This window comes from Oncorhynchus gorbuscha, linkage group LG08 (assembly GCF_021184085.1).
Source record: "Oncorhynchus gorbuscha isolate QuinsamMale2020 ecotype Even-year linkage group LG08, OgorEven_v1.0, whole genome shotgun sequence".
Lineage (NCBI taxonomy): Eukaryota > Metazoa > Chordata > Actinopteri > Salmoniformes > Salmonidae > Oncorhynchus > Oncorhynchus gorbuscha.
The window spans coordinates 45,812,750-45,835,660 of NC_060180.1; the positions used below are offsets into that span (position 1 = coordinate 45,812,750).

Here is a 22,911-nt window from a genome sequence, read left to right on the forward strand (position 1 = left end):
CGGCTGAACTTTTTAAAAACGGACATTGTATTTGTACAAACATGCCATCATACTGTAATTATCATTGATTAACGTTGAGTAAACTCCAAAAGAACGGAATATCCCAGTCAGTAGCTTCCATTATGAATAGCTTGCATAAGAAACACAATTCCAATAGAACCAATGATGAATGGGCTTTAGATTTAGCGTCAGAGGCAGTCTTCCAGGCTATTTCGCAAGGCCAAGAGTCCAACATGACAGGGGTGCGTGCCAAGGACCCCACCACAGATATCATTATAAGAGGACGAGTTTCTCTCCCGAGAGAGAGAGAGAGAATTTTTGTAGAATCAATGATAAATGGGCTTTAGATTTGGCTTGAGGCAGTCCTTCAACAGAAGAAGAGTTGACGTGTCTTCCGGGCCTGTACATTTCCCAAGGCCAAGAGTCCAACACATCAGGGCTGCGTGCCAAGGACCCCACCACAGATATCATAACAGAAATGGTAAGAGAGAGAGATAGAAAGGAAGGTGAAAGGGCATTCTGAGGAGCAAAGCACTTTTTCCTGACACAGGGGGGATCAAGACACTAGTCTGCTGCAGGCTTTTAACTGAGATACAACACCAAGGTTCTCTGAAGACAATGTCAGCTTTTTTTTGTAACAAGGTTTCCATTTTTAAAAAGAAGCCACAATTGTATGTTTTGTTTTTCTGGTTGTAAGACGTCCTACACTGGGCAGGGCTAGCAGACACAGAGGGGAGAGCAGTGAAGTTCAGAAAGATGAGAGAGCAGCAGCTGGTGTGGTTGGTTGTTGATGGGGGGGGGGGGGGGGGGGGGGGGGGGGGTATAGTAGGCCGAGACTGAAGCCTGGGACTCTAGTAGAGGAGGATGCGTCTCTCGATGGCCTTGCGGCAGATGGGGCACTCGCTCATGCGGTCGCCACACAGCTGGCAGGTGCCGTGGCCACACATGAAGATCATGTTCTTCAGCCGGTCCAGGCACACTGGACACATGGTCTGGAGAGATACGCACAGTAACACTTAGTACTCATCCCAGTTCTGATATAAACATACTGTATTTGGAAAATGGTTGCTGTAAGATATGGCTACAGATGCCAAGAGAGTCTAAAGCCATGTCTAAGGGCAAGGAAAAGGTGTTTAATATCCCCACGCTACTGTGCCATCAGAAAGTATTCACAACCCTTGACTTACACATTTTGTTGTGTTACAGCCTGAATTCAACATGTCTCACCCATCGACACACAGTACCAAATAACGACAAAGTGAAAACATGTTTAGACATTTTTGCAAATTCAGTGAAACAAAACAGAAATCTAATTTACACAAGTATTCAGACCTGAGTCAATACATGTTAGAATCACCTTTGGCAGCAATTACAGCTGTGAGTATTTCTGGGTAAGTCCAAGAGCTTTGCGCACCTGGATTGCACAATATTTGCATGATTTTTTACTTTTTATTCTTCAAGCTCTGTCAAGATGGTTGGTTGAGCATTGCTTGACAGCCATTTTCAAGTCTTGCCATAGATTTTCAAACCAATTTAAGTCAAAACCGTAACTAGGCCACGCAGACCTTGGCAAGCAACTCCAGTGTATTAGGTTAGTGTCATGCTGAAAGGTGAATATGTCCCAGTGTCTGTTGGAAAGCAGACTGAACCAGGTTTTCCTCTGGGATTTGTTGGATTTGCACCAAACGCTTGTAAACTCACCTTTTTCAGGACCCTTCCTTTCAAAGATAATTCATAATAATCCAAATAACTTCACAGATCTTCATTGTAAATGGTTTAAACATGGTTTTCAATTAATCTTAAACAATTAATGAACATGCACCTATAGAACGGTCATTAAGACACTAACAGCTTAGACGGTACGCAATGAAGGTCACAGCTATGAAAACTTAGGACACTAAAGAGACCTTTCGTCTGACTGAAAAATCACCAAAAGAAAGATGCCCAGGGTCTCTGCTCATCTGCGTGAACGTGCCTTTGGCATCCTGCAAGGAGGCATGAGGACTGCAGGTGTGGTCAGGGCAATAAATTGCAATGTCCGTACTGTGAGATGCCTAAGACAGCGCCTACAGGGAAACAGGATGGACAGCTGATCGTCCTCACAGTGGCAGACCACGTGTAACAACACCTGCACAGGATCGGTATATCTGATCATCAGACCTGCAGGACAGGTACAGGATGGCAACAACTGTCAGAGTTACAACAGGAACGCACAATCCCTCCATCAGTGCTCAGACTGTCCGCAATAGGCTGAGAGAGGCTGGACAGAGGGCTTGTAGGCTTGTTGTAAGGCAGGTCCTCACCAGACATCACCGGCAACAACGTCACCTATGGGCACAAGCCCACCGTCGCTGGACCAGACAGGACTGGCAAAAGTGCTCTTCACTGACGAGTTGCAGTTTTGTCTCAGCAGGGGTGATGGTCGGATTCGCATTTATTTTCGAAGGAATGAGCGTAACACCGAGGCCTGTACTCTGGAGTGGGATCGACTTGGAGGTGGAGGGTCAGTCATGGTCTGGGCAGTGTATCACAGCATCATCAGACTGAGCTTGTTGTCATTGCAGGCAATCTCAACGCTGTGCGTTACAGGGAAGACATCCTCCTACCTCGTGTGGTACCCTTCCTGCCAGTTCATCCTGACATGACCCTCCAGCATGACAATGCAACCAGCCATACTGCTCGTGATTTCCTGCAAGACAGGAATGTCAGTGTTCTGCCATGGCCAGCGAAGAGCCCGGATCTCAATCCCATCGAGCACATCTGGGACCTGTTGGATCGGAGGGCTAGGGTTATTCTCCCCTGAAATGTCCGGGAACGTGCAGGTGCCTTGGTGGAAGAGTGTGGTAACATCTCACAGCAAGAACTGGCAAATATGGTGCAGTCCATGAGGTGGAGATGCACTGCAGTACTTAATGCAGCTGGTGGCCATATCAGATACTGACTGTTACTTTTGATTTTGACAACCCCCCTTTGTTTCAGGGACACATTATTCCATTTATGTTAGTCACATGTTTGTGAATCTTGTCATGTTCATACAAATACTTGCACATGTTAAGTTTGCTGAAAATAAATGCAGTTGACAGTGAGATGACTTTTTTTTCTGAGTTTATTTACGAAATGAAGTTGTATTTTTGCAGTTTTACTTTAGTGCCTTACTGCAAACAGGATGCATGTTTTGGATTATTTCATTTTGTAAAGGCATCCATCTTTTCACTCTGTCATTTAGGTTCGTACTGTGGAGTAACTACAATGTTGATCCATTCTCAGTTCTCTCCCGACACAGCCATTAAACTGTTTTAAAGTCACTATTGGCCTCATGTTGAAATGCCTGAGCGGTTTCCTTCCTCTCCGGCAACTGAGTTAGGAAGGATGCCTGTATCTTTGTAGGGACTGGTGCATTAATACACAATCTAAAGAGTAATTAATAACATCACCTCGCTCAAAGGGATATTCAATGTATTTTTATTTGTTAAAAGTACCGTCTACCAATAGGTGCCTTTCTTTGCAAGGCATTGGAAAACCTCCCTGGTATTTGTGCTTGAATCTTTGTTTGAAATTCATTCCTCAACTGAGGGACCTTACATATCATTTTGTGTGTGGAGTGCAGAGATGAGGTAGTCATTAAAGAAATTATGTTAAACACTATTATTGCACAAAGAGCGAGTCCATGCAACCTAATATGTGACTTGTAAAGCACATTTTTACTCCTGCACTTATTTAGGCTTGCCATAACAAAGAGGTTGAATACTTAGACTCAAGACATTTCAGCATTTAATTTGTAATAAAAAAAAAAATCCTAAAAAAACATGCTTTCCCTTTGACATTATGGGGCATTGTGTGTAGGCCAGTGACACAAAATCACAATCGAATCCATAGTAAATTCAGACTGTTACAACAGAACGTGGAATAAGTTCAAGGGTGTGGATACGTTCTGAAGGCATTGTAAGTGAATGGTTATTGGATGTGCTGAGCATACACACAAAGTGTACTGTTCAACATTTGTTTATTACAATTAAACCATATCTGAACCAAGTACAGTGGGGCAAAAAAGTATTTAGTCAGCCACCATTTTTGGGTACACTTCAACTATGACAGACAAAATTAGGGAAAAAAACCCAGAAAAGGAAAATAAGTACTTGGTCACCTACAAACAAGCACGATTTCTGGCTCTCACAGACCTGTAACTTCTTCTTTAAGAGGCTCCACTGTCCTCCACTCATTACCTGTATTAATGGCACCCGTTTGAACTTGTTATCAGTATAAAAGACACCTTTACACAACCTCAAACAGTCACACTCCAAACTCCACTATGGCCAAGACCAAAGAGCTATCAAAGGACACCAGAAACAAAATTGTAGACCTGCACCAGGCTGGGAAGACTGAATCTGCAATAGGTAAGCAGCTTGGTTTGGAGAAATCAACTGTGGGAGCAATTATTAGGAAATGGAAGACATATAAGACCACTGATAATCTCGCTCAATCTGGGGCTCCACGCAAGATCTCACCCCGTGGGGTCAAAATGATCACAAGAATGGTGAGCAAAAATCCCAGAACCACACGGGGGGACCTAGTGAATGACCTGCAGAGAGTTGGGACCAAAGTAACAAAGCCTACCATCAGTAACACACTACACCGCCAGGGACTCAAATCCTGCAGTGCCAGACGTGTCCCCCTGCTTAAGCCAGTACATGTCCAGGCCCGTCTGAAGTTTGCTAGAGAGCATTTGGATGATCCAGAAGAAGATTTGGAGAATGTCATATTGTCAGATGAAACCAAAATATAACTTTTTGGTAAAAACTCAACTCATCATGTTTGGAGGACAAAGAATGCTGAGTTGCATCCAAAGCACAACATACCAACTGTGAAGCATGGGGGAGGAAACATCATGCTTTGGGGCTGTTTTTCTGCAAAGGAACCAGGACGACTGATCCGTGTAAAGGAAGGAATGAATGGAGCCATGTATCGTGAGATTTTGAGTGAAAACCTTCAATCTGCAAGGGCATTGAAGATGAAACGTGGCTGGGTCTTTCAGCATGACAATGATCCCAAACACACTGCCCGGGCAACGAAGGAGTGGCTTCGTTAGAAGCATTTCAAGGTCCTGGAGTGGCCTAGCCAGTCTCCAGATCTCAACCCCATAGAAAATCTTTGGAGGGAGTTGAAAGTCCGTGTTGCCCAGCAACAGCCCCAAAACATCACTGCTCTAGAGGAGATCTGCATGGAGGAATGGGCCAAAATACCAGCAACAGTGTGTGAAAACCTTGTGAAGACTTACAGAAAACATTTGACCTCTGTCATTGCCAACAAAGGGTATATAACAAAGTATTGAGATACACTTTTGTTATTGACCAAATACTTATTTTCCACCATCATTTGCAAATAAATACATTAAAAATCCTACAATGTGATTTTGTGATTTTTCCCCCCTCATTTTGTCTGTCATAGTTGAAGTGTACCTATGATAAATTACAGGCCTCTCATCTTTTTAAGTGGGAGAACTTGCACAATTGGTGGCTGACCAAATACTTTTTTGCCCCACTGTATATAAACTCAAATGATGCATGGCGTTTAACGAGGTCTTTCGTACATACCACCATGTCGTCTTTCGTACATACCACCATGTTGTCTTTCGTACATACCACCATGTTGTCTTTCGTACATACCACCATGTCGTCTTTCGTACATACCACCATGTCGTCTTTCGTACATACCACCATGTCGTCTTTCGTACATACCACCACGCTTACCTGCTCCTTGATGTCCTGCAGTTGCTGCTGCAGCTTCTGAACGTCAGCATTGACATTGGTGTTGTCTTTGTCTCTCTGCATGGCCGGGATGTTACCGCTGGCTGTAGGAGGGAAACAAGGATAGAACGCACACAAAGTTGAGAAAGTAACCAACAACCAACAAATGCAGGCTCTCAAACTAGTGGCCCCCGGAGCCGTTTCAATGCAGCCTAGAGAGACCGCAAGCGGGAGAGATTGAGAGAGAGAAGGGGAGATGCCTTTCATTCTGTTGGTGGCAATGTCAACGCAAACCTCCCTTATATTGACATGCTGCTCTAAAGGCCAAACGAATCAAGCAATCATACAGCCCCATCTATGTGGGCCAGTTATACACTTGAATCGAGGCCTTTTTTAACAAGCAGGGATTTCAGAGTTCGACACATGCACTTCCCCAGACAGTGTTCGGCCGAAAGTGGTCCGAGGCCACGTGCTTGAGGGCACAACCTGTCTGAATGGTGGAAATCAGTGTAATTGTGGGTGTGTGTGATTCTGTGTGTGGTGTGGAGCGGTGAGCGAAGGACCGCTGCAAAGGAAAAGGGGGTTTAGGCAGCAGGGTCTAGGCCAGGCACGGCAGACAGCAGAGGGGAGTTTTGAACCAGGGCAGAGGATGAAATACTTACACCAACTTAGCGCCAGATTGTTGGGCTGGAGCAGATCCTGCTGCGACCCCCCTGCCATTAGAGCTGAGTTAGAGCTACCTGCTGAGAATAACCAGTCACAGTGTTATAGCAGGAGCCCCAGATACAACTCCACAAGACAAGGCCTGAGGAGGAGCAGTCTACTCTCTATTAAAAGGCCTCGAGAGAGAGAGAGACAGAGAGAGAGAGAGAGAGAGAGAGAGAGAGAGAGAGAGAGAGAGAGAGAGAGAGAGAGAGAGAGAGAGAGAGAGAGAGAGAGGGCAAGGAAAATGAGGTTATTAAATCAGAAATAGATGTTAGGCGGGAGGTGGGGGGGAGGTGGGGTGGGGAGGGGTCTTCTCTAGATCGAGTAAGGCAGCTGGCTGCAACCGCTTCCTCCCAAGTCGAAAAACAAAAACACACTAAATAGTGTTATTAGGACCAGGAAAAAAAGCTGTCTGTGTTAGCAGTACCCAGCAGGTAACCTGACAACTCTTTAGTGCTCCCCATTAAACACTAACTAACACTACGGCTAGGAGAGTCCCGTCTAGGTTGGCATCCCTCTTCAAATGTCAAGAGACATACGGGAATGTGCATGTGCACATCCGTGTGTGATAGACGATGTACTGTGTATTTGAAGAGATCGGTGTGTGTGTGTGTGTGTGTGTGTGTGTGTGTGTGTGTGTGTGTGTGTGTGTGTGTGTGTGTGTGTGTGTGTGTGTGTGTGTGTGTGTGTGTGTGTGTGTGTGTGTGTGTGTGTGTGTGTGTGTGTGTGTGTGTGTGTGTGTCTGCGGTATGTGAGTTTGTGGCAACACACAGAAAGATCTTTCGACAAGCGAATCTTCGGCAAATCAATAGAAAAATCAGTGAACTTACAACAGTTTCCCCTTTAACTCAACATAAAATAATAAGGACAACAAAATAAAGGGAACTGCGTGTGAGGTGCAGTCATAAAGGAGGGACAATAATGTGATCGAAGACCGTGGGCAACTTAAAGACAACACTAGGGGATGGTGAACGTAACCCAAAATACACGCATTAAAAGAAATGACCAACATTGTACCGTCACTGCTTAGCTAACAGATTGATTTGGATGGAGAAATGGACTGATGGACTGATATTGGAAGCAGTTTGACAAATATACTTCTAGGGGCCATTTAAGGGAGAATTAATAGCCAGTTATGGAGGCCAATTTCTGTTAATCACATGAGTGCATGCTGCTAAAATGTTATAAAACTGACGTGACTGAATGACATGTTATGGTTAAACACATTCCATAAAAATTGGTCAGCCAGTTCTCGTCTGATTAAGTTGACGATCATAGATGACGCATTAAATGACCTCAACTAGGGAGGTGGTGTCCTAGTCTGGGAAAATAACACGCTCGACTAAAAAACACAAAACAATGAAAACGCTTGAATAATGAGTGAGCAAGACGGCTGTGAATCAGAAAACCAAAGCTAACAGCAACAGAACATGTTCATCGTGGGGGGTGGGGACGAAGGGACGGTGAGTCGTGACAAGAAAGGAAGGAGGATAAAAAGGGAATTAAAAGGGAACGTGTGGAAGATTCACTCACTAAGGTCCTCATCATCCTCATCATCATCATCATCATCATCATCAGCTGCATCATCCTCCATACCTTTCCCTCCACAACACAGGACGAAGGGCGTGCGGCGTTCCACAACAGCCCGGCATTGTACGCACTTCTTCATGAGGCTGGCACAGTCTGCAGCGAGGGAGGGAACAAACACGGACGGAGTCACAGGTCAGTAAGGCCCGCTGGAACAGGCGACAGGGCCCCAATTCCACAGGGCACACCGGACGCAACCTAGGCTGGTTCACCTAATGTACTTACTCTCACAAGCGCACATGTGACCGCAGGGCTCGAAGAGCACGGCAGCCTTCTTGTCGGAACACACGACGCACTCCTCAATCTATACGGAGACAACAAAAAACAACATCCTATGTCAATGAAAGGAAGGAGAAGAAAAAGTCGTACCTCTGATTGGAGGATGTCTTTACCTCCCCCCCACCCCCACCCAAACAGATTGAAAACATCTATCAATTGATTGTCTCATTAGAAACCTATTCAGCTTGATACTTACCGAAGCGCAACAACGGTTAGCGTAAATCATTCAGGTACATCAATGGGAGATGAAGATCCTAAGTCAGAACACCTCCCTAAAATGCTCCAATACAGACATGATCACTTTATTGAGGCTGGGTGGGTGTGCAACAGTACCTTGGTTCTGGACTGGACCTGATCCTTGCAGATCAGACACTTCTTGACGCGGGGGGAGCAGAGAGAGCAGGTGGCGATGTGTCCGCACGGTCCGAACAGGGTGTCTCTCTTCATGTCAGAACACACCATACACTCCTCCAGGGTCTCACCGTTACTGTTCAGAGATGGGCTGCGAGAGCCCACCTGGCCACTGGAGGAGAGACACAGGGAGAGAAGAGGGCGTTGGTGAGAAAGAGGAGAACGGACACAACGGAAGGTAGGGGAGACAACTACTTGAAGCGCAACAACAGCGTTATAGTGTGGGTTATAAGGTCTGGGCTGGGAGCTGGGTAAAGGAGCTGGGGTTTCTTACCTGGTCTTCTCCTTGTGGCACTTGGCCAAGGCCTTACAGAGGCTGGGGTCAGGGCAGAGGTCCAGAGGGGATTGGCCCTTCTTGTTGCGGATGGTCAGGTCTGCTCCGTTAGCCGCCAGGAAGCAGGCGATGGACGCTGCACTCTTCTTCTCTGCTCCCTGGGTGCCCAGGCCCATGATCAGCTGTGGAGGACCAACACACAGGAGTCAGTAACGCGGCCTTTTTCTGTCTCCCTTATTCTGTCACCCATTATCGGTCTTTGTCCCATTCCACCCCCCCTCCCAGCTTCACCAGACAGAGGAGAGGAGAGCAGAGCAGACAATGTCTAATTAGAATGTGTGAACTAGCGTGTAGGGCTGTACAGGTTGAGGCTGGGTCACTCTCCCATAGCATCACTTTACAAGATGGCAGTTGAATTAGCCACCCAAATGGCTCCATCAGTACAGATGAAAGCCACTGGTTAGAAAGAGTCAGACATGTTGAGGATAAATGGCTTGGGAGACGGGTGCTTTGAAAAGGCCCAGCCAGCCGAGTGAGGAGCTGTCTCGGCATAGTAATCAGTCGAAACGGTGCTTGAAATCACAATGAAGCATGTCCCCTTATGTATATCTCTCAATGGGACTTTCTTATTTAACCCATCTAGATAGTCAATTGATGCGCCAGCGAGTCAAAATCCCCGTCAAAATCAGTCAGTATAAGCTAGATATCTGTTTTTTTGTTGTTGCTTTGGATGTGTCTCAATCCACCACATCCGCCAGTGTTGCACTTCTGCACCTGCGGTGAAAGGCGGCAGAGCTTGAGCGCGCAGACCATGAGACATCCTGAAAACAGTTTGGCCTACAACCTATAATGACCACTCTATGGAAAGGGGAGACTCGCCACGAAGGCGATGGTGTTCTCCGTTTGGCTCTACGACCCCACAAGTGTCACGGGATTCATCTCAAGGTAACCGGTACCGGTTTAAAAGAAACGAATTAAGGTATGAAGGTAGTTTACCCAAAAAAGGCATTAAATATGTATTAAATAAATATATATATACTTCATCAGTTTTTTAAATATCTCCAAGATTTAGGGCAGACACTTCAAAACCGTGTTTCTTATGATTTATTTTTGGACTGTCCTTTTTGCCATTTATGAATGTATTGCTCAAAAAGGGTCCTAAAATCCCAAATCAAACAGCTAAATGATCCATTGTTTGACCATCTTAAAACAACTCCATATGTTAGCTTAGCACCCCCCCTCCCCTCCCTCGACGTCTTAGACTAAATAATTCAGTAAATAAATAATCCCGTACTGTGTTTTTGGATGGTTCCCAGGGCTCCACCTTGCTGACGTCCTGCATGTCCTGCAGCTGGCGGAGCTGGGACAGCGTGTGGTGACGCAGCGCTTCGTGGAGAGGAGTGTCCCCATCCTTGTCCTGCACGTCCAGCTTGGCTTCCGCTCGCACCAGCAGCTGGAGAGAGACACAGAGCGTTCCAAATGAACATGGTGCTAATTTACAATGAGCATTTATTTATATAACAGTTCAGTACCAATTTTTCAAAGCGATCATCATCCAAATGGGTATAGCACCATATCGTAGCAAGACGTCCAGAACATGACTGTGGTCGTGCTGTGCCAGTCTGAGGCTGCACTTCCCAACCACTCCACAAGATGGCGATGTAACAGCTTTACCCAGACAGGAGCCCCATTACTCCCCTCTCACGTTCCCTCCCAGAAAGCTTTCTCCGGCACTACGTCAGCTTGGACCGAGCGGGCTAATTTTACTGCAGGAGATCCTCCATTTTAAATGAAACGTGGGTAACTGTCTTTGATGTTCTCAACAGCCTTTAGTGCACCGTCAGGGGGACAGATGGCGAGATAACTACAGATAGCATCTTCAATTAGTGGTAGAGAGGGAGTGAGAGGAGAGGAGCGAGGAGTGAGAAGAGGAGCGAGGGAGTAAGAAAAGTAGAAAAGAGGGAGGGAGTGAGGAGAGACTGACCCTGACTATCTGTGTGTGCTGTCTCTCCACAGCCAGGTGCAGGGCCGTCTGTTGGTTGACATTCTGGATGTCCAGGCTGGCACTGCCCTGAGAGGAGGAAACAGAGGGAACACACAGAGATGGGGGGGGGAGAGCGAGCAATCGTTCAAACAGGCCTGTATAAACTCCCCAGTATAACATGCTGGTTCTGCAGTGTACCTATTAATGTACACTACTGTACATTGGTGCATGACTGCATGGTTTAAGCTAGGGCTGAGCAATATAGCAAATTCATTCAAATTCATACACATTTATATAAAAGCAATTGGCGACTAGTTCTCATTCTGAGAAACAAGCGTCTTATCCAGGTAGGTGACTTGATTTCAACATCTAAAAAAGTGGACAGGCTAGCATGTTGTTCAAACAGACGGAGATGGACAGAAGGGTGTGTTCAGAACAGTTCAACTCTTCTACCTTGTTAGCAAGCAAATACATCTAAGTTGGCTAGACTTTACATATAAAGATTAGCCGGTTACTCACTAGCACGTGGGCTTGTGCTTCAGGGATTGTTTGAGACGTTTTCTATAATGCCTGCTCCAAGAACTTGGTCATTCTTAGTGGGGATGTGCATTGTACATGGTTCTGGTTCAATTTGTAACCAAAAGGGCATTTTCATAGCCAGATCAGTGACTATTGAAAAAAGCAGAGTTGGAACCTATTTCGATAAAATAAAAATAATAAATCGTATGGTTGTGGAAGGCTTATATTTGGCCTAGGTATAATTTTACAAGCCCAAAATTAATTTGGCTATTCCAGACTGTTTGAAATGCAGTGGTGTGTTAGTGTGTGTCCTACCTGGTGAACCAGCAGCTCGGCCACCTCCACGTGGTTGTTGAGTGCGGCCAGATGCAGGGCGGTGTAACCATCATCCTTCTTCTCGTCTACGATCCAGGGCCGCGGCAGCTTGGACAGCAACACACGCATGGCACTGCAACGAGAGAGAGGAGAGAGAGAGAGTGAAACAGAGAGGGAGGGAGAGAGAGGGATGAGCAGGAAGATGACAGTTTGGTGCATGACAACAGAATCCTAGGAAGGAAGGAAGGTCATGGGGGCGCAATCAATGATCAGTGCTGAATGACTCGGGATGAGTCCCAAATGGTGCACTGCCTTTGACTAGATTCTAGCTGGAATTTTTTGGGGGAAATATGATAACATTCCTCAACCTATCTATAGATTCGATTCCATATCTCAAAGTCCAATATGTCTATTGAAAGGCATCACTCCACTGAGGACCAACACACACTACAGAGAAAGGTGCCGAAACACACAGTAGTGCACCCCCCAAAAAAATCAATATAAAAAAAACACACAGCAGTTAGATTTTTTTCAACAGTACATTCATTCTTACATGGAAACTACTAGAATGCTAAGGATGGGCTTGGCTAGTGGCACAACCACAGCTTCTATATAGGCTAACCTTTGTGGAGTAGTGTACGAGTGCCTGACAGAATTTGAGAAACCCACGTCCTCAAGTCAAACCCAGTTGAAAGAAGAGAGAAAGACTTTCCCTGGTGAAGCAGCACAAAAGCCCCCGTTAATTGAGAGGCAAACTGGTCATTACACCACAGTTAGCTGCTTTCAGTCAGCTCTCCTTATGGGACGGGGGGGGATCTATTGTTTAAACAGGGTTGTTTAAGAGGGTGCGTTGCGAGGCAGCAGCGAGTGGCTATGCTCCTGTTTGAAGGTCATTTGGAGGTTACATGCCTTATAGAGAGATGGCTGCTGCACGGGGAAACGACATGACGAGAAGGCAGGTAGTAGTGTGTCCAGACTGGAATAAGGCCTATTGACAATCTGCAGAGCACTTGGAAAAGAGAGCCAACTATGCAATGACGCCACACCAAAACAGAGAGGGGATAGAACATTGGACTGGAGAGAGCAACATTACAATGGAAAACTGGCCTATATGGGCAGACCCTATTTAAACGTGGGAGAGAGGCGGAGCGGTAGGAGGACAGAGACAGGCATGCGACAAACCCCACTGCTTCCATCAAACCTCCTCAGCTAGCCAACACACACATCCAAGTATCTCTCTATCCATCTCTCCATCCCCTCTTGCCCTGCCCAGCCCAGCGTAAGCAGCCTGGGCTAGAAGTGACCAGCCCACAGACCAGTCAAGTGGCTCTCATCCCAACACACACTGCATGCAGTGAGGCAATATTGTAACCTCCCTAATACAGTCAAGCAGGCCAATAGTCAAAGACTAAACCTTGCTATATATACTGACTTTGTTGGGGCACTTTTCACCTCGGCCCGCCCTAGCCGTGGAACGGCGTAGGTTGCATCTTTGAACTGCGACAAAAAAAACACAAAAAAAAAACAGCCAAGTTCAAAAGGGTTTTGCCTTGCCAGGACTTTACAGCTGTGTCATGTACTAGAGAACCCGTAGTGGAAGGAAGAGGGAGCGCAGTAGTTGCTAGGTAGATATTAGGTCCTTATACACATGTAGTAGTGAAACAAAATGAACGATAGAGCAAGAAAGAAAGTAGAGAAGCAGGCACACGCTGGGAGTAGAGTAGGCTTTGGGGCTCGGAGCTCTCTGGAGTACCGGTTAGCTGCAGGGTGGATTCTGCTAAACCCACACTCTCTCTCTCTCTCTCTTTCTTTAGAGTAATAAATAGCATCGGCATAGTAACCCTCCAAACTGCAGCAGAAGTTCAGTATACATCTGTACAGAGCAGAGCTGGCTGCTGTATTACTGCAGTGCTGCAGAATACCCTGATCCCCAGTCTCTCTCTCTCTCCGCACAGCGCCTGTCTTAAGCACACCTGCATTGCTTGCAGCCATCTTAAAATGCTTAATGCATGAGAGTGTGGCTTAAACGTGTTGCCAACCAGCCGCAGCTCTACTGCTACCAATTCTCTAAACGGTCAAGACGTGTCACTGCGAAATAGTGCAGTTGTTCATAAGATAAGATGTAATGATCACGTGGAACACTTTCGAGAAATTTCCCTCAAGAATATTTAAACGACTGTATAAACTAATAAATATTTGACGGCTGTATTCTTATTCTCTATTCTACAGCACTGTTGAGTTGAGAGAGAAGATAATGTTGTCATCCCAACAACTCTCTACAGCGTGACATTGAGAGTCAACCTTCCTGAGTTTGCAGTCTCCTTGACGACAAGAGTTTTCATGAGATCCACAGGCAACCACCCCATGCAAAAGCTTTTGTTATCTGGTCCTTGCTATCTGTTATCCTTGGGATGTCCCTACCCCCATTGAAGATGAAAGGTAAATGGTTAATGCTGCAATGTGTAACTTTTTGGGCGACCCGACCAAATTCACATACAAATGTGAGTTATAGATCTGTCATTCTCATCGAAAGCAGTGGTATCTGTTCTATGTGCACTACTTCTATGCTTCCCGTCAAATTTGGTTTTTGCATCTTTTACTTTCAGTTTTGTATACCTGCTTCAAACAACTTTTAAAAAATAAAAAATGTGAAAATATATTTCACAGCGGTTTAGACAGTACAATGATTCTCTACCTTATACATCGTTTTGTCAAACTTAAATTAGCAGATACCCATAGACTTCCAGTCATTGCCCTAAAGCTAGCTAGCATTGGCTTGCAAAACTACCCCTCTAACTTCCTTCATACTGGACACAGAGACATAAGAAAGGTAACCATGAGCTCGTCTGACTCTGTGGAAACAAATAAAGAGGCTATTTTGCAATGGGGCCATCTTGACTTTCTGTCTGTGAAAACTAGTGACAACCGGAAAATGACGCAATTATTCCGAAACTGGAGCTCATTGTTGGAACACATTTTAGGTTGTGTCCCGCAAATTCGCATGTAAAAATGGAACAGAAAAAGCAAATGAACATAGTCTTCAAGAGTCAGTCAGACCTACAGATGTTTTCGTGGGAAGACTGATTTTCGTAATGTCTCATGGTCTCACAAACACCGCTGTAGCTCGGCCTCCTTTCAAGGCAGATGCGGAAGGCCGACAGAGACAGATGGGGGTGGATAGAGACGCAGCCAGAGCAACAACAAAAAAAACATCACTAGCTTAAATTAACGGATTTTGATGGCCATTTTTTAAATTTTACTTAAGATTGAAGATTTAAGGATTAAGGTAAACTTAAAAGTTACAGTAAGGATAAGGGTTAAGCTTAGGGTTTAGGGTAGGGACATCCCAAGGATCCCTTAGCACTAACCTTAGTTCTACCCCCTCAGGATTGGTTCGAAAAATATCCTCAACAGACAACTTAACCAATGACTAACCACCTTGCCTCCCCAGTCCCAGGTCCCCCACCAAAGTGACTAGGGCCTGGCAGCAGACTGGTGGCCTCTGGTGTTTGCTAGGTGGTACTGCAGCACTGTGCTGCACTGGTCAATTAGTGCTGGTTGGGGTGGAGAGAGACAGAAAGGAGAGTCTCTCCAGTAAAGAAGAAGCTTGACCATAGAGATGGATAGAAGTCACACTTGCACACTGCATGGACAGTGCCACCGAGGACTTTTACATTAGCTATCATGGCAAAGATAGGTACTCTCTCTTTCCAGCTCTATGAGGTTGAATAGATTGACAGGCTCCCTGCCACGCTGGGTGAAATGGGCAGACATTAATATTAATGCACCTGCCATGCTGCCTGGCTGGCATTGCTGCAATGCAGTTAGCTATTTGCCGAAGAGGCAAGATTTTTTAAATTTTTTAAAGGGAGGATGGATGAAGAAATAACATACTAAATATCTCAAACTAAAAGCATAATTTTTGGGACAAATCACTCGCTCAACGCTAAACCTAATTTAGATCTATTACTAAATAATGTGAGCATTGAGCAAGTTAAGGAGACTAAACTGCTGGGTGTAACCGTAGATGGCAAGCTTTCAAGGTCAAAACAGACTCAAATGGTTGCTAAATGGAAGAGGTCTGTCTGTCCATGATAGGGCGTTGGTCTGCCTTCTTCACATCAATGCACAGTATTAAATAGAGCTATGACTACAAGTAACTTATCCACCCCAGGTAACTCAAACCAGCATTAAATCCAGTTTCAAAAAACAGATAGTTTGACATTTTTGCAAATGTATATATTTTTTTAAATAGAACATTTACATAAGTATTCAGACCATTTACTCAGCACTTTGTTGAAGCACTTTTGGCAGCAATTACAGCCTTGAGTCTTCTTGGGTATGACGTTACAAGCTTGTCACACCAGTATTTGGGGGGTTTCTCCCATTCTTCTCTGCAGATCCTCTCAAGCTCTTTCAGGTTGGATGGGGAGCATCGCTGAACAGCTATTTTCAGGTCTCTCCAGAGATGTTTGAGCATGACTGGGCCACAAGGACATTCAGAGACCTGTCCTGAAGCCACTCCTGTGTTGTCTTGGCTGTGTGCTCAAGCTCGTTGTTGTCCTGTTGAAAGGTGAACATTCGCCACAGTCTGAAGTCCTGAACGCTCTGGAGCAGGTTTTCATCAAGGATCTCTCTGTACTTTGCTCTGTTCCTCATTCCCTCGATCCTGACTAGTCTCCCAGTCCCCGCTGTTAAAAAACATACCCACAGTTTGCTGCTGCCACCCCCATGCTTCACCGTAGGGATGGTGCCAGGTTTCTTCCAGATGTGATGCTTGGCATAAATGCCAAAGAGTTCAGTCTGTTTCATCAGACCAGAAAATCTTGTTGAAAAAGTCAAGGGGTCTGAATACTTTCCGAATGCACTGTAGATCTTGTATTGTAATTTGCACTGCACCACATATTAGACATATATACTCTTTGTATGTACTGATATGTAGGTTGTGTGTGTATTTCAGTCCCTTATTCATCATTTTCTATACTATGTATTATGTCATATTTCCTGTAGACCCCAGGAAGAGTAGATGATGCTTGTGCAGTGGCTAATGTGGATCCTAATAAATACCAAATACTTGATGTTTTATCTTGGTGTTGTGTGAGTGTGTTTTCACTGTGAGAAAGGGGGTATGTGGGAAAGAGGGGGAGATAGAGAGAGAGAGAGAGCACATTGGAGATGGGAGGCAGAGGCTGTGGACAAGAGGTCGACCAATTAATCGGAAACGCCGATTAATTATTAATTAGGGCCGATTTCAAGATTTCATAATAATCGGAAATCGGTCATTTTGGACGCCAATTTTTTATTTTTAACACCTTTATTTAATCTTTATTTAACTAGGCAAGCCAGTAAAAAAAAACATTCTAATTTTCAATGAAGGCTTAGGAACAGTGGGTTAACTGCCTTGTTCAGGGGCAGAACGACAGATTTTTACCTTGTCAGCTAAGGGATTCAATCTTGCAACCTTACGGTTAACTAGTCCAACGCTCTAACCACCTGCCTCACGAGGAGCCCGCCTGTTACGCGAATGCAGTAAGAAGCCAAGGTAAGTTGCTAGCTAGCATTAAACTTAATCAATCATAATCACTAGTTATAACTACACATGGTTGATGATATTACTAGTTTATCTAGCGTGTCCTGCGTTGCATATAATCGATGCAGTGCGCATTCGCAAAAAAGGACTATCGTTGCTCCAACGTGTACCTAACCATAAACATCAATGCCTTTCTTAAAATCAATACACAGAAGTATATATTTTTTAACTTTAGCTAAATGAAATCCAGGTTAGCAGGCAATATTCACCAGGTGAAATTGTGTCACTTCTCTTGCGTTCATTGCACGCAGAGTCAGGGTATATGCAACAGTTTGGGCCGCCTGGCTCATTGCGAACTAATTTGCCAGAATTCTACGTAATTATGACATAACATTGAAGGTTGTACAACGTAACAGGAATATTTAGACTGATGGACCATATTAATGACCTACGGCTCATATTTCTGTGTGTTATTATGTTATAATTAAGTCTATGATTTGATGGAGCAGTCTGACTGAGCGATGGTGGGCACCAGCAGGCTCATAAGCATTCATTCAAACAGCACTTTTGTGCGTTTTGCCAGCAGCTCTGCTGTTTATGAATTCAAGCCTATCAACTCCAGAGATTAGGCTGGTGTAATCGATGTGATGTGAAATGGCTAGCTAGTTAGCGGGGTGCGCGCTACTAGCGTTTCAAACGTCACTCGCTCTGAGACTTGGAGTGGTTGTTCCCCTTGCTCTGCATGGGGGTGGCTTCGAGGGTGGCTGTTGTCGTTGTGTTCCTGGTTCGAGCCCAGGTAGGAGCGAGGAGAGGGACGGAAGCTATACTGTTACACTGGCAATACTAAAGTGCCTATAAGAACATCCAATAGTCAAAGGTTTATGAAATACAAATGGTAGAGAGAGAAATAGTCATATAATTCCTATAATAACTACAACCTAAAACCTCTTACCTGGGAATATTGAAGACTCATGTTAAAAGGAACCACCAGCTTTCATATGTTCTCATGTTCTGAGCAAGGAACTTAAACGTTAGCTTTTTTACATGGCACATATTGCCCTTTTACTTTCTTCTCCAACACTTTGTTTTTGCATGATTTAAACCAAATTGAACAGGTTTCATTATTTATTTGAGGATAGATTGATGTATTATATTAAGTTAAAATATATTATATATCATTATATAATATATCATTATGACAAATACATTTTTACAAAAACAATCGGCCGATTATTCGGGATCTGATTTTTGTGTGTGTCTTCCAATAATCGGTATCGGCGTTGAAAAATCATAATCGGTCGACCTCTACTGTGGACCTCTAGTAGTAGCAGGGCATATAGACTTGACCAGGGCGTTAACACCAAGGAGGCTTGGGGAGAGATTCCGGAGCACATGGACGGAGGCAGGGGAGAGAGGCCAAGTGTTAAAGAATGATGGAGTCTCGAGCTGAAGAAATAAAAAGGCGAGCTCCTTTTGTTAGGATCTGTGTTAAAGCTTGGAGGCAGCAAGAGAGAAAGTGCCTCAATGCAGAAGGTCACAGCGGAGAAAGGAGTATGGGGGGGGGGGGGAGACAGAGAGAGAGAGAGCGAGAGAGAGAGAGACATGGACCAATACAGATGGGGAGAGAGGGATAGAAAAAGAGACGGAGGAAGAGAGAGCAGAAGTGAAGGCGTTGATGGAACTGGGTCACGCTGCGGGAGATCTCAGAAGTCCCTCAGGAGCACTCTACCAGGGCCTGTTGTCTTGGGCTGCAATTTGTCATTGACTGGGAGCCTGTATAGCGAGGGTGTTTGTGTGCATGTGTGGGTGGAATGGTCGACAGGGCCATTCTGCTACCCTTGCCTAGCTGACAGCCATCTGTGTGGTGGTCAGTACCTGGTACCCACAATGCAACAGGTGAGAGGGAAAATAACAAATATAGGATAGAGCTAAATAAGAACAGTGTGTTCCATAATGTTTCGCAAAAAAAATAAAAATCCAGACTTAATATATTTGGTGTTGTCAATATTTTATTTGGTTTTGTCAATATTTTAAATTAACAGATAATGCGCCTATTTCATCATTGCATAAATATGGCTAGATGGAAACCTGTCTACTGCCAACTCCTTAAGGAATTTCATGCCAAACAAATTGAAACAGACTGGCATTCAGGCTACCATCCTCTAGCCGGTGCCCTCTCTCTGGTGTGAGTCTGGGGAGTGACAGTCTTCAGTGAGAGCTCGGCTAGATGATGTAAATATATGATGATTTAGCCTAAATAAGTAAATCGAGCCCCACAGGATGGTCTTAGCTATTGAAAGGGGTATGGATGCCCACTGACCCAGTCCCACCGTTGAGATGGACTCCACCCTCTAGTCTCTCAATGTAGACTGAAAGGCTAAATAAACCAGTGCAGGCCAAAGCAGCACATCACAGAGGAACCAGGCTCCAGCTCAATAGAAAAGCCGTTGATTAGGCTGGCATGGCTGGAATAATTCTCCCTGCAAAGTGACCTTCGCTGTCTACCCGTCATAGGCCCTGCGTGTGTGTGCTTATGTTAACCACTATTTATTTGCATATAACGGGATGGGAAGAAAGTTAATTGACTTGTGCATTTCTATGTTTTGGTTTGAATTGCTAAGCAATATATTGCATTTTGTGGTGACTGAGGTGAAAAATTAAAAATGTTAAACATTAGCATTTTTTAAAGCAACCGACCCAGGTGTGGTTTTGTCCATCTGTGAAGTAGGCAATGATCATGCTTCATTTTGAAAATTATCCTTAAATCACTTTGCATTGTGGAACATTCTGATTCATAGCGATTTAAGAAAACAGAGGTAGACAGTGAGGGGACCTGAATGGCACATTAATGTCTCATTGGTTCTATATGACCCAATTATTTTCCCACAATGCTCCTCTGCCCCTTGCACTTCATACCCTTCAGCACCTTAAAAAAGCCTCACTCATCTCTGCACCAGCCATAATACTCATCATCTACGTCCTGCCATAATACTCATCATCTACGGCCTGCCATAATACTCATCATCTACGTCCTGCCATAATACTCATCATCTACGTCCTGCCATAATACTCATCATCTACGCCCTGCCATTATACTCATCATCTACGCCCTGCCATTATACTCATCATCTACGTCCTGCCATAATACTCATAATCTACGTCCTGCCATAATACTCATCATCTACGTCCTGCCATAATACTCATCATCTACGTCCTGCCATAATACTCATCATCTACGTCCTGCCATAATACTCATCATCTACGTCCTGCCATAATACTCATCATCTACGTCCTGCCATAACATACGTCCTGCCATAATACTCATAATCTACGTCCTGCCATAACATACGTTCTGCCATAATACTCATAATCTACGTCTTGCCATAACACACATCTTGCCATAATACTCACAATACACATATACTGCCATAATACTCTCAATACACACCCTGCCATAATACACATCATGCCATAATACTCACAATACACGTCTTGCCATAATACTCACAATACACTTTCTGCCACAATACACACCCTTCCATAATACTCACAATACACGTCTTGCCATAATACTCCTAATCTACGTCCTGCCATAATACTCACAATACACTTTCTGCCACAATACAAACCCTTCCATAATACTCACAATACACGCCTTGCCATAATACTCCTAATCTACGTCCTGCCATAATACTCATAATCTACTTCCTGCCATAATATACGTCCTGCCATAATACTCACAATACACATCCTGCCATAATACTCACAATACACATCCTGCCATAATACTCATAATCTACGTCCTGCCATAACACACGTCCTGCCATAATACTCACAATACACGTCCTGCCATAATACTCACAATACACGTCCTGCCATAACACACACTACACGTCCTGCCATAATACTCATAATCTACATCCTGCCATAATACACGTCCTGTCATAATCCTTAATTTACGTCCTGCCGTAATACACGTCCTGCCGTAATACTCATAATACACACCCTGCCATAATACACACAATACATGTCCTGCCATAACTCATAATATATGTTCTGCCATAATACACGTCCTGCCATAATACTCACAATACACGTCCTGCCATAACTCATAATATACTTTCTGCTATAATACTCACAATACACGTCCTGCCACAATACACACCCTGCCATAACTCACAACACGCGTCCTGCCATAATACTCATAATCTACGTCCTGCCACAATTCACATCCTGCCATAATAGTCATAATCTACATCCTGCCACAATTCACATCCTGCCATGATACACCTCCTGCCACAAAACTCATAATCTACGTCCTGTCAAAATACACGTCCTGCCATAATACTCATATAATCTATGTCCTGCCACAATACACGTCCTGCCACAATTCACATCCTGCCACGATACACATCCTGCCACGATACACATCCTGCCATGATTCACGTCCTGCCATGATTCACGTCCTGCCATGATACTCATAATCTACGTCCGGCCACAATACACATCCTGCCACAACACACGTATAATTCACGTCCTGACATAATATTCATAATTCACGTCCTATAGCAGGGGAATGGATCCAGAAAAATTAAAAGAGGAAACACAAGGGTGTGTGTACGTAGATCAAATCACATTTTATTTGTCAAATACACGTGTTTAGCAGATGTTATTGCGGGCGTAGCGAAATGCTGTAATATCTTTCTTTAACCCCCCCCCTTTTTTTCTCCCTAATTTTGTGGTATCCAATTGTTAGTAGTTACAATCTCGTCTCATCGCCCCATGGACCGCCCGGTCCCAGCCGGCTGCAACAGCGCCTGGGCTCGAACACAGAGTCTCTGGTGGCATAGCTAATAGTGCAGTGCCCTTAACCGCTGCGCCACCCGGGAGTCTAACAGTAATATCTAACAATTTCACAACAATACACACAAATCTAAAGAAAAGGAATTAAGAATATATAAATATTTGGGCTAGCAATGACAACACAACAACGTTCCAAGTCATATGGACTAATGGACAAAATAGCTGGTAAATTATTACAGAACATACTTTCGGTACTCCGACCCTGCCAATTTCATTCACTACAACCCTTACCCTCATGATTGATTTCCTGACCATTTTTTCACCACAACTCCCATGACTCGGACCATCAAAAATGGCACAAACAACACACAGTATCACATAAAAAATATTCTTGCCCCTGGGGATTTTTCATGCTGTTTCACACTGAGGTTAAGAAGCCATGCTTAGAGGGATTGACTAGGGGGTTTGCAGAGCAAAACAGTGGTGGAGAATTAAGCTGCTCGAAGCGAGGGCCTTCGATCAACGGCCAGCCTCCTGCCTGTCAAAATATGGTCGACCGTCTGAGAGGCACCAAGGATCTACAGCATGCTCGTAAATCTAGCACTCTAAATCACTGGCTGCCTCGGCCCCCGGCCACACACACACGTTTACACTCCAACGGATGGCTGAGTTCACTCTGTAGTAGATGAGCTGCAAGGGTACCCAGCCACACTAGAATATAATAAACCAACACCTTTAAACCAACAACAAAAGAAGGAAC

The 22,911-nt window shown here is 44.6% G+C and overlaps 1 protein-coding gene across 5 annotated transcripts in view; it reads right to left on the minus strand.

The window, feature by feature from the left end:
• Nucleotides 1–798: 798 nt before the first annotated feature.
• LOC124041726 (E3 ubiquitin-protein ligase mib1) overlaps nucleotides 799–22,911 on the minus strand; it is a 92,316-nt gene continuing 70,203 nt past the window's right edge. For 2 of the 5 annotated variants that reach the window (XM_046359652.1, XM_046359650.1), the window contains 10 exons: nucleotides 11,819–11,951; nucleotides 10,985–11,071; nucleotides 10,295–10,453; nucleotides 9,001–9,182; nucleotides 8,649–8,838; nucleotides 8,262–8,340; nucleotides 7,983–8,132; nucleotides 6,407–6,487; nucleotides 5,748–5,848; nucleotides 799–992 (listed from right to left, as the gene is read on the minus strand). In XM_046359652.1, the coding sequence (XP_046215608.1) occupies nucleotides 852–992; nucleotides 5,748–5,848; nucleotides 6,407–6,487; nucleotides 7,983–8,132; nucleotides 8,262–8,340; nucleotides 8,649–8,838; nucleotides 9,001–9,182; nucleotides 10,295–10,453; nucleotides 10,985–11,071; nucleotides 11,819–11,951 (1,303 nt within the window). In that variant the 3' untranslated portion in view covers nucleotides 799–851. The remainder of the gene's footprint in view (nucleotides 993–5,747; nucleotides 5,849–6,406; nucleotides 6,488–7,982; nucleotides 8,133–8,261; nucleotides 8,341–8,648; nucleotides 8,839–9,000; nucleotides 9,183–10,294; nucleotides 10,454–10,984; nucleotides 11,072–11,818; nucleotides 11,952–22,911) is intronic. The other 3 variants (XM_046359654.1, XM_046359653.1, XM_046359651.1) reach the window with 3 other exon arrangements.